Source organism: Convolutriloba macropyga, chromosome 12 (assembly GCF_964194025.1).
Source record: "Convolutriloba macropyga chromosome 12, txConMacr16.3, whole genome shotgun sequence".
Classification (NCBI taxonomy): Eukaryota; Metazoa; Xenacoelomorpha; order Acoela; family Convolutidae; genus Convolutriloba; species Convolutriloba macropyga.
The window spans coordinates 57,718,672-57,735,434 of record NC_134479.1 but is presented as its reverse complement, the minus strand read 5'-3'; the positions used below and the strand labels follow the sequence as shown (position 1 = coordinate 57,735,434).

The 16,763-nt window shown below is 33.3% G+C and overlaps 2 protein-coding genes across 3 annotated transcripts in view; one reads left to right on the top strand and one right to left on the bottom strand.

Annotated features, from left to right (window-relative positions):
* Positions 1-11,203, top strand: part of LOC142350604 (uncharacterized) — a 59,239-nt gene extending 48,036 nt beyond the window's left edge. For both annotated transcript variants that reach the window (XM_075402494.1, XM_075402495.1), the window contains one exon: positions 10,623-11,203. In XM_075402494.1, coding sequence (XP_075258609.1) covers positions 10,623-10,904 — 282 coding nt within the window. In that variant the 3' untranslated portion in view covers positions 10,905-11,203. The remainder of the gene's footprint in view (positions 1-10,622) is intronic.
* The window catches only part of LOC142350947 (calcium-binding protein 39-like), a 613,053-nt gene that overhangs the window by 295,250 nt on the left and 301,040 nt on the right, over positions 1-16,763 (bottom strand). The window lies entirely within an intron of this gene.

The following is a 16,763-nucleotide window of genomic DNA, read 5'->3' as shown; positions in this document are numbered from 1 at the left end:
TTGTCTCTTGTTACAGCAATGATTAAAACAATTGTTTTAACGAATATGTTTTAAACAACAATTGTTTCTTTAAATTGACATTAAACAAAATTAATAGTAAAATGTTTTAATTACATGCCTTATTTATATCGCAAGTCTCAATTTTAAGACAAATGCATAGATAAACAAAGGGAAATTACAAAGTTCGTACCTAATGATCGATTTCAACAATTTTTTATACCTGTGATAGGTGTCATGCTTCTACATTCAGTAATCATCATTAAAAAGATAAGTGGTCTGCATAAATTTATGTTATTGTATTTAATTATAATTTTAGATAAAGTTTAAAATAATTGCATATATGCATGATACCTTATGCTCATAAGCACATTTAAGCTTTAATCATTAGATTATAGAAGTTATAGATATCTTCAATGATCCTGATTATGGAGAATTATATGGCTTATAAGAGGATGATGTTGTTATAAGAAGATGATAATGTGTTTTATAAGAGGATTATGTGGAGTATCAGACAATTATGTCAAGTTTTATCCATAGTAATGCTGATAATTCACAAAACGCTCTTATAATCCATATAATTTTCTATAATCTGGATTAATGAAAATTATCTATGATCTCTATAACCGAATGTTTAATGCTTAAATATGCCTATTACCATAAAGTTTCAAACATAAATGTTATTACACTAAATAATGGTAAACTATTTTGTTAATTGTAAACTACCTTATTAAACTATCTTGTTAAACTATTTTACTTAACAACATTTATAAATGTTCAATGAATGATTCTTGTTTCTATGTTTTCAAGATATGATCTACTTTAAAAAAGTACAACCAGGAAAAGAAGCTGTTTTCTACAATCTTTACAAAAACTACTTGTTTTATTTAAAAAATTTTCAAGTTTACAATGTGACCATGTTTTATTCAATTTAACATGAGTTTTTTATCTTAAGAAAACCCTCAACTTTTGTTTTATTGAAAATATCAGTAACCAATTCATTCATATTCAATGTCTTTAATTCTTAATCTTTGATTTTAATCTATTATTGTATTTTTACTTTAAATCAAATCATAATACATTTGTGCAACGCCATATCTTTATTATGATGATTATTAAATGTAGAGGCATGCAACTTATCACATCTAGATGAGATTTTTTTTGTGATTTCTTAAACAATGGGTTAAAAAAACTTAAAGTCATCATTTAAAGTAAAATCATATTCTATAAATTATACCTATATAGCTAGGTGCCTATTTCGTAATTTTCCTTTGTTTATCTATGCCTTTATCTTCAAAATTAAACTTGCTATATAAATAACAAAAGCGATCAAAACATTTTAATATAAATTTGGTTTGATTATTACTGCAATGATTATATAAAACCTATTCGTAAGAACAATTGTTTTCATCAAAAATATCATATTACATTCTCTAACTTTATCTATTTGTTCCGACAAATTTTCTATTTCCAATAGCTCTGCCAAAGCAAAATTCAACTCGTGGTCATTATCAACAAACTCTGCAAGTCCATAACCAAATCTTGATGTTTTACCATTATCCACTTTAATACTAAAATTATCAATATTTTTTAAATCTAGACTTTATATTAGATCGGTTATTGCTTTGTGCATTTGTTGAGCTCTTATTTGCATATGAATTTTAATAGACGCCAATTGCTGTTTTTATTAGAGTAACTATATCTCAAATCGCATAATATGCTTTATGATTTTCTCTATGTGTAATTATGTATTATCTATGCCACTTTTTTCTAAATATACATTAAAATAAAACATTATCTCTTTTCGTTTGATATTTATTGGTTCTTTCAATTCATCTTTGAAATATGAATTCAGAATTTTAACTTCGTAATTGCTAAACTTTCTTTTATCTATATATCTGTCAAAATGACACTCTCTGATCTTGAGTTGTAAACAACATTCTTATCTTTATCCTATATATAAAAGTTATCTACCGTACCAGACTTTATTATACCAAGACCGTAAATCTCAACTCTAGATAAATAAGAAATTATTTTAAGCTTTTCTTGTGCTCTATGAATAAAAATATGCTAACGGTTCATGTCAATATAAAAACTATTGGTGTATTATAACCTGTTTTGGTATTTAGATCTGTTTTTGTATGACCTGAGTATAATATCTTTATTTTATGATGTCTTCATAGCATAGTGCATCTATTGCTGGTAATCTAATATGAACAACCGTAACATCAAGTATACTGGGACTATTAACTAAAATTCGCATTTTTTTGAAAGATGTAATTAATTACTAGTGAATACTTTATATCCCTCCCATTCACCTATTTACCAAAAAAAACATAAATTAATCACATAGATTACAGAAATTTCTTATGAACCACGTTTTAACCGAATCAGATTTACCAGTATAATGAAAAATGGTTTATCTATTTCAGATGGCTCTAACATATTAGTTTTATAGCCTTTAAATGTTTTCCTTAGATCTGAATATGGATCATATGTCTAATATAATATAACCAAAAATAACACAAAAACTGTAAGCGGCTGTATTCAAATCAATTTTGGAGATCAAATTGTAATTTTAAATCTCTCAGCAAATTTTTTGAAATGGTCTTGGTTGAACAAAATCCATATTCGTGAACTGTGTTTGTCCAAATCTTTATCTAAAAAACACAATAAATAATACGTAACCTACATCTTAAGCTTTTAAATCTATAGTAGAAAATATAGTTATATATTTTACCCAATCTACACTAGAAATACTGTTTTGGATCATTTTAATGCATACACAAACCAATCCACTTCGGAGTATTGCAATGACTTAATTTTAACTAAAAGTGCTAGCATCATAATTTTTTAAAAAGTAAGAAAAAATAAAGTTCAGATAATAAAAATGAGAGAATTAATTCTGCTATAGAGCAGAAACTAAAAAAATTGATCATCGTTATGATTGCATAACATCTGAATCATCACTATGTCCATAAAGTGTAGAGGCTCATTTTTTTGAAAAAAAAAGAAAACAATTAAATGCTGGTGAACTTGTTAAAAAGTCAACTACTTCTACAAGTGGGCATCATAAGATATATAAAACAAGATTTAAGAACAAACAAAAACATCGTAAATCTGTAAAACACGAAGAAATTGATAAACATAAAAAACAAGTAATTGAAAAAATGATGAATAAAGAATAAATCATATTAAGAGACACAATCAAAGAATAGTAAGAGTAAAAAAAATATATGGAAATAAGAAGCAATCTTGGAAGCATGAGAAGCCTACATAACATACATCTTCATATTAAATATAACACCTTTGATGTAGTACGATATACAAAACCTACTGATGACACATGAGAAGAAAATGAACTCACAATAGATCGGAGTCAAGGTTGTATAACACTCGATATGACCTAGATGTATTGAATAGTGAACTACAAACTGCGATGCAAGAACAAGAGAAGAATCAGCCTGGTTGGAGTATGCAAAGTTTTCCTAAAAGATCTTTGTTCGTATAGGAGGTATAACCTCCGGGTGATTGTCATGTAGAAGTTCCATTTAAATGAAGATATGTACTAATTATACTTAATGATAATGATAATTTTTTAATGTAAAACAAAATTGCTAATCTACCTTCTACAAAGCATAAGCCTGAAAGAATAAATATTTAAAATGAACCAGAGTATAATAATGAGCTTATATCTCCGCGTAAGTGTCGTTATTATTATAATCATGTAAAGACGATACAGGAACTGAACAAGGATGTGCTACTATTTAATGTGTTTAATCTGAATAAAGATAGAACTATTATTCTAGTATTAATAATTAATGATAATGATTCTAAAGAATGTAATATTTTCAGCTATGTCCAAATGTATCATTTTTCCTAAGAAATAATGTATCCTAGTATAGTATCCTAGGTGTTATCCATGTTTTAAATTTTGTCCTGTATAATAGAAGATTCTAAACATATCATTGTTGTTTGTGGGGTGTATCGGAATGTAGATTAGAATATCATACTATTGCTGATTCTTTTGATTGGTTTGTAAATAGAAATCATTTTAAAATAGAAATTTAGAAGTTTACATATGTATTTAAATCAAAAAAGACACTTAAAGAAGAGGCTTTAACTCCATTTTTTACTACTTGTTATTTTTGTGAAGAGGAATTAGATGATGACTGTGTTAAAGATCAAAATCTTTTAAATGGTGTGTTTAGGGTTTTCGCAGACAAAAATTTTAACCTTTAAGCAGAGAATAGCCTTGCGCCATTATATGCTTATGATGCATCTAAATATGATAATAATCTTTATAGCAAAATTCACGGAGGCCATTCGATTAAAGTTACCGGCTAAAACCGCTAAGAACGATATTAGTTTTGTTCTGGGCTATAATAAAGCATAAGATATGTTTTGTTTCTTTCACCTTCTTAGTTTAGATAAAATCACCAAAGCATTGAAAGAAGAAATGTGTAATGCTGAAAAAAAAAACGAATTAGAAAGAAGAAAAGCACTATTTATAACTGAATGGGCAGATACTAGAGATAAATTTATGAACGAGCAAAGAAATGATGGACTGATACAGGGTGTTCAACAATGGCAGAAATTTTTTGGTATATCTTAAGACTGATATTCCTTTACAAACGTATGTATTTGAAAAATTTTCGAGATCACTGTATAAAATGTTATGAAATAGATTTTTGTTATTCATAGTCTCTTCCTGGTTTAACTTGGTTATGGGAAATAAAATACACTGGTGTGACACATAGGTATTACAAAGAAGAAACAGTTAATATACATGGTACAATGCAATGTAGTATTAGAGGTGGTTTGGCTTGTGTTGGGTGATCGTTATGTTGAATGTAATAATGAATAATTAAATCTTACTTATGATGGTACTGAGAATTGATTGAAACTTTCATAACCAAAATAGGCATTTTCAATAAAACTCTTTTAATTAGGTTAAAGTGGGTTTTTTTGTTCAATTTATTCAGCAATTTGGCTTTACATGCTTTTTACACGATCTCACTAGTTACACTATTATTTGGGATACGTCCAATGAAGTCAGTGGATTAGAAATGAATTTATCAGACTGATAATGGATAATTACCAGCTTAACTAAATATTAGTAGTTGGCACTAAATGACAAAAGAAATGATAGTTTTAAAAATATTTGAAGAGAATTAGAGTAATGTGTATATTGTAATTTGTTTGTGTATGAAGAGAAAAATATTAATTTCTACATGGTAGCGTTTTGTGGCTCTAGGTTGCAAAAGCTATTATATACACGATACTAACAAACTGTTGAGAAGTAGGTTGCGAGTCTGCTGCAAAAGTTTTTTTAAATTTGAATATGCATGAACATCTCTTCCATGAGATTGTCGTTGAGGCTGAGTTTTCATTAAGCAAGCTTCAACTGAATCCATTGCAAGAAAAATGAATGTTTTGGACAATCTAAAATAGTTTTATCACTAGTTTTTGTGGAAAAAGCAAAGTGTGATTTGATTTTTAGATCCAACAAAATTTGGGATCACCATGCCCTCACCGGTACCGACCAAATCTTGATACGTACCTAACAAACCAAACTCGAACATACCGTGTCAAAACCCCCACGTTTGTACCTGGTTGGTTACACCTTGATCCTGTCATCACCCTAATAGCATTAACGGGAAAAAATTGGGGAAAAAATTGTATACAATTTGAGAAAAAAAAAACGTTAAATCTGCAGTGTAATGGTCTTTTGGTTTTATTTAATTAGCTAGTTTGCGTTCGAGGCTTACTTTAACTAATTCGGCCGCGTCGTAAGTGGGGAAACAAACTTAAATGTTATTATACGCCATTACATGACCAATATTGATACAACTATTTTTTTCTAAAGTGGAATTCATCAAATAAATCAACTATCAAGAAGAAATAGGTCGACTCAAATGTACTTACACAGAAATATTGATCAATATTTCGGTGTAAGTACTTTAGAGTCAACTTATTTCTTCTTGATAGTCAATTTATTTGTTGTTGTTGATTTCCACTCAAATTGTTTAGAGTTCGTAAACATTGAGTATAATAACGAGATTTATAAATCAATTTGTGCAAAATTGAATCGGAATTATTTAACTGGAATAATGTAGTAGTAGTTAGTAGTAGTAGTAGTAGTAGTAGTAGTAGTAGTAGTAGTAGTAGTAGTAGTAGTAGTAGTAGTAGTAGTAGTAGTAGTAGTAGTAGTAGTAGTAGCAGTAGTAGTAGTAGTAGTAGTAGTAGTAGTAGTAGTAGTAGTAGTAGTAGTAGTAGTAGAAGTAGTAGTAGTAGTAGTAGTAGTAGTAGTAGTAGTAATAGTAGTAGTAGTAGTAGTAGTAGTAGTAGTAGTAGTAGTAGTAGTAGTAGTAGTAGTAGTAGTAGTAGTAGTAGTAGTAGTAGTAGTAGTAGTAGTAGTGGTAGTAGTAGTAGTAGTAGTAGTAGTAGTAGTAGTAGTAGTAGTAGTCGTAGTAGTAGTAGTAGTAGTAGTAGTAGTAGTAGTAGTAGTAGTAGTAGTGCTGGTCTTTATTCATCCACCCTTTCTGTACACAATGGTGGGGCATCAAGGAATGTTCATCTTTTGCCTTACCCAGGCAATTCCAAATACTAATTTTGACTCAACAAGACCTGGAATATCGTCCCATCGGCCGAACCGCATACATCTTGAATAATTGACTTAAAACGTTGTTAAAAGGATTAAAATCTTCAACAACAACAGTGCTCTTACTGAAATGGTTTCGCTGCGTAACAGAGTTCAGTATGCTTTACAGCACGTCTGAAATCAGAGGCAAGTTTTCGAACATCTCGCGGATTCGGATGGATTTCACCCTTGCTTAGGTGCTTCACAGCCTTCAATTTCTTCAATGATACAAAGGGGACATTCAGTTCTCGAGCAACATCTCTGTAACAATAGTTCACTCTAGCATATGTTTCCGCTTTCATCCGATGTCTCTACGGGGTCATCAATCGTTTAATTTTCTTGTCAAATAGATAATTCGTTCCTGCCATGACAATAACTTGGCTTTCATTTGTGTCAAAAATTTCTGTAAAGACGCTTTCCGAGCACATAGTAGATATATTTCCACCTGGATATGAAATTGTAACACTATTTTGAAGAAAAGCACAAAGCTCAAGAGATGATCCTAAAAAGCAGGTACACTTTTGAAATTGCTGTTCATTATCAAAAAAACTCGCCGATACGGCTTCGATTTGTCAGAATCTAGACAGATCCTGAAACTGAGGTTTCATTTGATAGTATTAATTCTGGACTTTCTTCTAGCTTCGCAATCCATGCTATTTTCTTAACAGTCTGTCCCTAACACTAAGAAAAGAAAAGTGTGTTGAGTTTCTTCCTGAAAAATTTATGGTTGCCTATTTCTCTTAGTGTTTTGGGTAGTTTGTTCCATAATTTCGGACCGCAAATGCAAAAAGCTCTATCACCATATAAAAGTTCTTACTGAACTGTGACAGCCTCGAAAGCTTTACTGATATTTTCCTGTACTGATCAGGTTGAATTTCCAAAAGTTGATTCAAATAATCCGTAACATGACACTTATGAATAATTTTATGGACAAAAATCAGTAATTTAAAATCAATCCGTTTGTCGATGGGAAACCAATGTAGATGATACATGAAATCTTTGCATGATTCAGACTTTTTCAGTGAAAAAACAATCCAGCACGCTGCATTCTGTTTTGAGAACTCCAGATAAGACTGAGTTGCAGTAATCAAGGCGAGATATTATTAGGTTTTGGACCTCTAGTTTTCTCCTTTTAATCGTAAAACAATATCTGATCCTGTACAGTTTGCGAAGCTTCTGGTAGCACGCAGCTGTCACTGTGTGCCTTGTCAAAGAAAAGTATTGGTCGATCGTTAAACCCAGTGATTGAATACTGGCCTTCAATGTGAAATTTTCCACTGCTAATTAAAGCTTAGCTAATATCAATTTTTTTCTTTTTCGATGAGATCAACGTTATTTCAGTCTTATCAGGATTTACTCTTAATTTCATCTGCCTGAAAGCCTGGAACAAATTCCTCAATTTTGTGTCTGGAGCCTTTATATCATGATCCAAAGTTTGCTACCTCAAACGCGAAGCAATTAGTGTATCATTTGCACAAACCTGATATCTTAACTGAATTCGCTTCATTAAATCACCAATGGGGGTTACATACATAGTAAAAAGCAGAGAAGTCCAAGGATCGAACCTTGTGGTACGCCAAAGTCAACAATTTCTTCACCAGAGAGGCTGCTTCCAATTTGTACTTTCTGTTAGTGATATCAGACATGATCCAATTTTTGCATTTACCTCTGATCTTGAAACAATTTTCTAACAACAAGCAAAAATGTCATGATCCATTGTATCGAAAGCTGCCGAGAGATCCAAGCCCAAAATCAGTTGTTTTTTTTAGTTAAGTTGGAGCAGGATGTCATTGAATTTTTTAATGTAGCAAGTTTCTTAAGCAAGTTTCTGTAGAGTGGCCAGCTCTATATGTTGACTGTTGCACATCTAAAATTTGTAATCTTCAAAATACTCCCAAAGTTGATCAGCCGCTGATCGTTCTAATATTTTTGAGAAGAATGTATTTGCAATAGGCCTGTAGCTGCTAGGTAATTCCTTGTCAAAGTTCAGTTTTTCAGATTCGGTTTTATGACTGCAGTTTTGAAAAAAATCGGGAAACGTGCCTTGTACAAAGCCGCTATTAGCTAGATTCAGAAAATGATTAAACCAGGAGACAAAAGTCTGCTTGCCACACTTGTTTGAACTGGGTCTAGCACGTCAAAATTATTTGATGTACCAGTAAGAGCTTATCTTACGTTTTTCAATTCGACTAAATTGAACTAATCAAGAGAAATTGCAATGTGATAAGATTTATCTACTGAAAACAAACTATTTAGGCCATTATCAGAAGAAGTAGGAATTAATTCTCGGATATCAAGTATCTTGTCTCTGATGAACTTCTGAAATCGGTCAAAGGTCATTTTAACTGATCCCCAGTTCCTTGGATCCTTGTGCTCAGTGGCCAAGTAGCCGATTGAAGTTTGCAAATTTAACCCGCAGGTTGATGTTTTTATTAACATTTCTGTCAAACTACATCAAATTCTTCCGTTTAAAAAAATCTTTATGCTTTAAAATAGCTTGCTGGTACGCCAATTTTTTTCTCACTTGTTGGTTTGTTTTGGTAGAAACACTCAGTTCGGCGTTGCATCTGATTCAATGCTTCGAGCTCTGTGTCATCAAAAGGGACAAATCATAGTTTTTGTGTGGCGCTTTTCAGCGGGTACATTATGTTTCACAGCTTCAATAAAAGTGTCAACGAGCAATTCTGCAAGATCATGTGGGTTTGTGATGTGCTGATTGAGAGCTAACAATAACTCCAAAGCATTGCTGAACTCTTTCCATTCCACCTTTCTCCAAATTTTCTGAACACACCGAGAGGATTGTTGGGGTGTTATCTCCGATGTCATACCAAATTTGATTAACTATTGATCCGAGAAATTCAGTTCTTTTACTAACAATACTGAGACCTTCTCGCTGTCAAGTCAAGAATATTTCCACTCTAATGAGTCGGTTCTAAAACAATCTGGATAAGACATGATTCTCCCAAGAAATTAGTCAATCTGGTGCTATGGGGAAGATTAAAATCACCCATAATAATTACATTTCCTTCCAGTGAATATGGCAACACTTCGTCATAATAAAATTTCAAGAAATCAATATAGTGAGCAATTGGCGGACGGCATAGCAAACAAATACTAACAATTTCGTTGGTTTTCAACTGAAACCATGCGTATTCTAAAAACTGAGTGCAACCATGTGAAGCGAGCTTGAAATTTAAGTGTCTCTTATAAATGGCAATGAGTCCACCACTTTTTGCATACCTTCTCGGAAGATTGAAATGAGCTGAACAGTTTAAACTGGAGTAAAGTTGTTTTTTTATCCAATTTCCATCTATGTTCGAAGAGATCCAAGATTCATTAATAAAGAAAATATCGTATTCGTTGATAAGTATTTCATCTTCAAATTGCTCAGTTTTATTTCTGACCAAACGTGCATTTAAAACTGCACACGTAAATTTTTTTGAGTCAAGATTCATGGGAAAGGTCTGGCGGGAGTGATCTCAACCAGTTCCGAGCACCATCATTCAAAAAGAACCGTCCATGAACCACATTGCTTAGTTGGAATTCCTTATGAACGCACTTCACGTTAACCAGAACTCTGAAATCCTTTTTCTAGGACAGTTCAAAAATGTTTCCGATTCGTCGACAGTAAGCTAAAATATTGAATAAGTTTATCACAATAATTAGGCTATATAATAAAAGTAATATAATTCCAATTCCAATTTTGAACAAATTGCCTCATAAATCTCGTTATTATACTCAATGTTTACGACCTCTAAACAATTTGAGTGGTATAGATTTAGAGATATATTGTACTATAACTGAAATAAGGCAATTATTGATGAATCAGTACCCAGGTTGAGGACCCAACTTTAGCCCGCATTCGTGATCTGAAATAGATTTCTTGTTTTATAGACCACTCAAAAAGCAAAAACGTCTAGATTGTGTCTTTGTATGTATCTTTGTATGTATGTAGAAATGGAAATTTAGCTTGCTTGTTTAGACACCAAAATCCTACAGTGTGACGTTTTATGTGGATCCAAATCTTGGTTTCTTCGAGGTCAAAATCAAGGTCTTGCGAACCGATGGATCACACGAAACGAGTAGCGGCAAAACGGTCTCTCAGTTGGAAAATTTCAAACAAGGCGACGGCAGTTTTTTGATACGACTGGAAACAAACCTCGTTCGTGAAATTGGAGAACAACTTAATGTCCAAGTTCACACGGAAGCTTGCCGTGCTCAAGTAAAGAGCGCTGTTTACCATACACACACATATGTTGTGTGATAAATTTTCCCGGAAAAGTTTGAAAGTATACCCGCGTGTCTTCTAGCCGATACCTGTGTTAAGTTAAGGAATTCATCGTGGAAATATTTTACTGGACTAACAAGGTTTAGACCTCCACTTGAAAAGACCTGAAAAATGTTCGAGCTTTTGTCGTTTCAATCTTACTAAAATTGAAGATACTGACGAAGCTCTTCTTGCGTTTAAAATTGACGACTTCTGGACTTGGGGCTTATATTGACAATTATTACACGATCCAGTACATAGTCAAAGTCCATTATATATGAATAAGCACATCTAACTGTATACCTATCTAGGATTTGCCCCCCCCCCCCCCCCCCCCCTCCCCAGCTCAGTGGGCTTACATTTTTACGCCTCCAGGCGCACGTGCTATTTTATACATAGTAACGTGCTATATAACAACATATAATTTGTAACGGGGGGCGTAAAAGATACTGGGGGGGGGGGGGAATAGATCCTCTATCTATTTTGCAATTTGAGAAATTTGTAATTAGCGAGTTTGAGATTTGGGGAATTAAATCAAATTAAAGCGGCTCTACTCTTTTTCAGCCCCCCCCCCCCCAATTTAGGGGGCTTATCTACTACCCCCCGCCCCGGACGTATGTGCTATTTCGTTCATGTAACGTGCAATATGCATACACATAATTGTAAGTATCGGGCATGAAAAGTACCAGTGTTGAGGGGGGGGGGGGAGCAGAATAGAAGTATTTAGTCTACCACAAACTATTTCAAAAACTTTGCTTGATTCATTCATTATAAACTGATTTTGTCTATTTTAGCTAATGATTGATTTTGTAATGCAGAATATGTAATGTTGAATCACACTAAAAATTTCATAATAAATTATATTAATCTTGAACGTTTACACAACAACCAAATATTATTAGATCTAGACAGAAGCGAGTTCAACTCAGTCCAGAAGTTTAAAAAAATTCAATTGGTCCGAATTCATGCTGTACCCTGCAAACATTAACCCAGAAAAACTGCTAATAATGGTAGTGTACAAAACTTAACGGAATATTTTAGATTAAAAAAGACAAAAATTGGACATTAAAGAAACAAAAAACATGAACAACTTTGTGTTCCACATAAAATAAATTTACCTCCATGGGAAAATTATCCATATCACACTGTCTAGTTTCTGTAATCAAAATAAATAAACACGGTGGTTAATTTGTTCAACCCATCTGGACCTATTTTGGGCGCATAATTGAGAAAAGAACCTAGTTGAAAAAAAATGAACGAAATTAAAAGTTCACTATTATTTTCAAGCCCAGTTTAACCTATGTATGTTTCGTGAAAATCTTATCGCTGGCTTTGAGTCGCGGCAAAATTCAGTAATAAGCAAAAGCAAAGCTTTCAATGGTCAAACAGTAAACACAAAAGACGATACTAACAAAGAAAACTAAAGTTCTTGGTCGCTTTGGCGACGCGAAACCGACGATGCCGATGGATGTGCAAGTTTACTAACGGACACTTCCAAAACTACAGCTTCTCTATAAGCGTTCTGAAGTTTTGAAAGTTTGAAAGTTTGCTAGAAATTAGCTGAGAGTACCAGGAAGTCAATGAGACGTTTTTGTCGGAGTTAAACAGTGCTTGTTTTCTCTCATCACTCCCAGAAAATTTTTACAGCTTTTTGTTGTACTTTTGTCATGTTACCACATTTTACACTGTGAACACTTTTTTCTGTAAATGTATTCGGACCAAATTTCTTGAAATGCATAAAACAGGCTTCAGAGACATAGTTAACAGGAACCAGTAAACAAATTTTCAAAGAGTGCAAAGGTAACAATAGAATTCAAAACAATGTTTTTGAAGAGTTCAGACTTTCTGTGTATTACATCTTATTATTTTGAGAATTTTTACGCATTTTAGTTCTAACCCCTCTCAGCGCTTGATGACTTTTTTCATAAAAAGCTCAATTTTCACGCGTAATTTGCAAAAATGTATGATTTCGCAAACGACCAAAACGTTGCGCAAAAAATTTCAGGACGGTTGAGTGTCATATTTTAAAATAATTGCTCAAAATTGAGTAGCCGCTGTTTGAATTCAAACTCACAGTTCAGTAACCAGATAACTCTAATTTATAACGGCTTTAACTAGAAACGGCAGACTACAAAATAAACTTATTATATAATTGTAGGATGACAGACACATCCAACTAGCCGACTTTTGATCGCAAGATGATTGTTTAGCATTTTAAGTTGGACATTTTTAGTGCTTTGCACTTAAATTTTAACGTTGCGCTTGAATTTTAACAAAGAGCAGTAATAACATTGAGCGAAAATTTTTTATAAGTTGACACTATAGGTTGCAAATGTTTTTTGGTAGTTGTTTGTTTTCTCATGGTCTTTTCTAAATATACTTTCCTTGATTATAAACACTGACTAACTTGATGTTCTTGGGAAAAAGCCATTTTTATTGTGAGGTTGTCGATGATAGAACAAAAATTATAAAGCTCAAATTTGTCCAGAGGAGACATCACTCTGACAGGTCCATTGACCTATTTGATGTCCTCCCCAAATGCATATAACTTCTTGATTGTAAATTGCTTGTGTAATCATTAAGTGAATTACTGGATATGTATTTGGAAAAATTCATTATTATTATTAAAAACTAATTGAACTAATTCAGCATGAAAATTTGACGCGAGGAAAAACCTTAGAAAAAAATCCCCCTCAACTCATTATAAAAGCTCATAGGACAATTTTATTCGCCTTTATTCAAAGTTCAATATATTGAGACTGTTTTGATTAATAGCCGCCGTCATCCTCTCAAAGGCTATTATATAGGCCCTCTCCTATTACAATTCAGTATATTGTATTACCGATGTTGGATCTTTTCCGTTTGTGCCCCCAGTACGTTAAGCGCCCCCAGTTACAGATCACGTGCAATTACATCGTAAATCATTATGTTAAATATGGCACGTGCGTCTGGGGGTGCAAATAATATGCGCCCACTAAGCTGGGTGGTTCAAACAGAAAAGATCCCCGCGGATGTTATTGGTATTATACATTTATCTTACGACTCGAATAGGTTTATTGGTATTCTGCAGGTTCTTCGTAACTAAAACAAACTTTTTGCGAACTCAACTTGGATTTCGTTCTTTTGGACATTTATTTCTCTCTTCGAATCGTGACCACTGTTTTTAAATATTTGATTTGAACAGTACAATGTTTTCTAATTGCTTGAAAATAGGACCGCAAATAGGACACTTCCTCGTCCCTTTTAAAACTTCAAAAACTACTCTCCTAACTAACTACTCCCATCTGGTTAACCCATTAGCAAAATTACTCCTCGGCAACATCCAGCAACTCACTAGCAAACCCCGAAACCATACCTACCTATCTGCCACTTACCCCCTCCCATTCCCAAAAAAAAATCTGTTTGAACCCCTCTGAGTTATTGAGTTAATCTACCGTCTAAGCTTCGGTTAGTTCAAGCAATTTTGTTCATGACTTCTGAACGTCTTCGAATAAAGAATTCTTTCATAAAATGCTGACTTCTGTTGCAGAATAATGACCTTAACAGTAGCTGAGCATCTAATATACAAAATTGACAACCGCTGTTGAAGGTCAAATGTTACTCATTTAAAAGTTTAGCAGCACCGTAACAGTCCTTTTTCCTTGTTCCAGCTAGAGACACCCCACTAACATAACCGACCCCATATAATTACCCGCCCGAACCCAACCAGTTGCCTCCACCAAAAACATTTGAACCTTCCTGTCCCCCATCTACCCAGGTACCTGTCATCCCATACCTCAAACCGACCCAATTCTTTTTATCCCTACATACCAACCCCTTCTCAACGCCCTGACAACACCCCCAGCCCTTCTACTCCTCACCAGCACCGACCCCAGCTAGTCATACTAATAAGAAAAGGCTACGTCTGCACTTTTTAAAACACTCTCCTTTCTATAGTTCGATTAAGCAATGAACTGCACCGCTCATCGTTGTCTCCTTTTTCTGATATTTTTTTTGAGATAAAGTTAGAAGTGAATATTTTGCTATTTTTATTTGTTCGTATCATTTACAGAATCGGGTTATATTTTTCTTAGTTTGTTTTAAAGTTTTCTCGGTTTACTTCAATCAGCTCATCTCATTCACTGTTTCAAATGAATGTAATTTAGAGTACCCAGGGTACAATTTCATTCGTCACCTAAACTTCGAATTTGACAGCTGAGTTTGAAAAGTTGAACATAGACTTTCACTTCTTTAAGTTGAAGTTCAATTTTTCAGACGAAGAAATCTAACTCTTGGCACTTGAATCAAACCACTGTAGATAATCGGCTTCTTCGCTATCGGAGACGCAGACGTTTATTTTATTTCAACTCCTGCATACTTTTAAGAAGAAAAATTGTTTTTCACCAATCCGCAGAATTGTTCTTCTAACTTCAATTTCAATTGAAGTTGAACACTGTTGTACCCTTGGTTCTCTAAATACGTTAGAAAAATATCATAGTCCCCCTCGGGCCTCGTGCCCACCACTCTTACGCAAGCGTCCCCGTGTCAGGGCTCTAAGTTCCTCGGGCGACTAAGACTTTGTTCCATCATGTACTTATAAGTCAATCAACATATATACTAAAATACGTTTGAGCTAAAAACTGAAGTAAAAGAACGTGATAAACCAATATGGGCTGAGTACTAATACTTATTGCTCAGATACATAGTATTAGTATTAAAATTTGGTATCGGTATAAGGCTTATTCTCGTCAAACTTGGAAGTTGAATTCACCATTCATATCCTATTCTAGTTCCCAGCTACTAATCATGCAAACAATTCGATTTTGAAATAATTTCTCTCTAAATTTTTGTTTATTTTTTCACTTGAAAGAAATAATTTCAGTTATTTTGTATAACAGTAATTTATGGAAATTGACGTCATTTTTGTTTACTAATCCTTTTCTATTCTCGACTATAGGGAACACAACTATAGATATAAATTTTACCATTACAAGAGTCTCCTGGCTATAATTTTTTATTGAATTTAATCAGTTTCGCTGAATTGCAGTTTAGCGTGTTAATAGCAGTCTTGCTCAATAGTGTCGGCTGATGGGAACGCAAAGACAAATCTTGTAATCAAATAGTTAAATAAGAATTAATGGTTGACAACTATGGCAATTAGCAACAAATTCAGCCCATATTTATTACCCCAAAAGTCCGCACTTTTACATTAATGGTGAGCACCTTTAACTTATAACTTCCATGACTTCTCATGACATCCGGTCTTTACTAGCTATTTACTATGATAATTTACTTCTTTAAAAGATCTAGGGTCAATAGATCACATAACAATATGAAAATTTGGGAACAAATCTGGTATAAATAGCTCGTGTTAGCTCCTTGTTGCATTGGCTCATTTCATAAATAACCAAGATGCAAATCAGCACGTGGATAGAGGTACGTAAATCTTTTCATACTCTAAACAATTAACATTATACTTTCAATACTCCTCCTATCATGTTAAGTGTTTGTTCCGATGACGACATCACCAAGAAGTGATACTGGGTTCCCTCCCAATGCTTTTGTGGCTACCAGCATGCAATCGGTAGGTAGGTAGTTTAGCTCTAATAGTCGGCTTTCGACTAAATTTCGAACAAAGTGCACTTTTAATACAAAGTGTTTTGTCTTTCCGTGATTCAACGAATTTTTACTAATTTTTATTGAAGCAATGCAAGCTTGATTGTCTAAACGTTTACTAAACGTTAAAATTTTCTAAAAGACGTTTACTGGCTGCTGGTTTTCTAAACTTAATTCCTTTAAAAGGTTTGCTAAGTATACGGCTTCTTTGCTTGCTTCGACTACAGCGTTAAACTCAATTTCAGCTTTTGAAGTAGATAC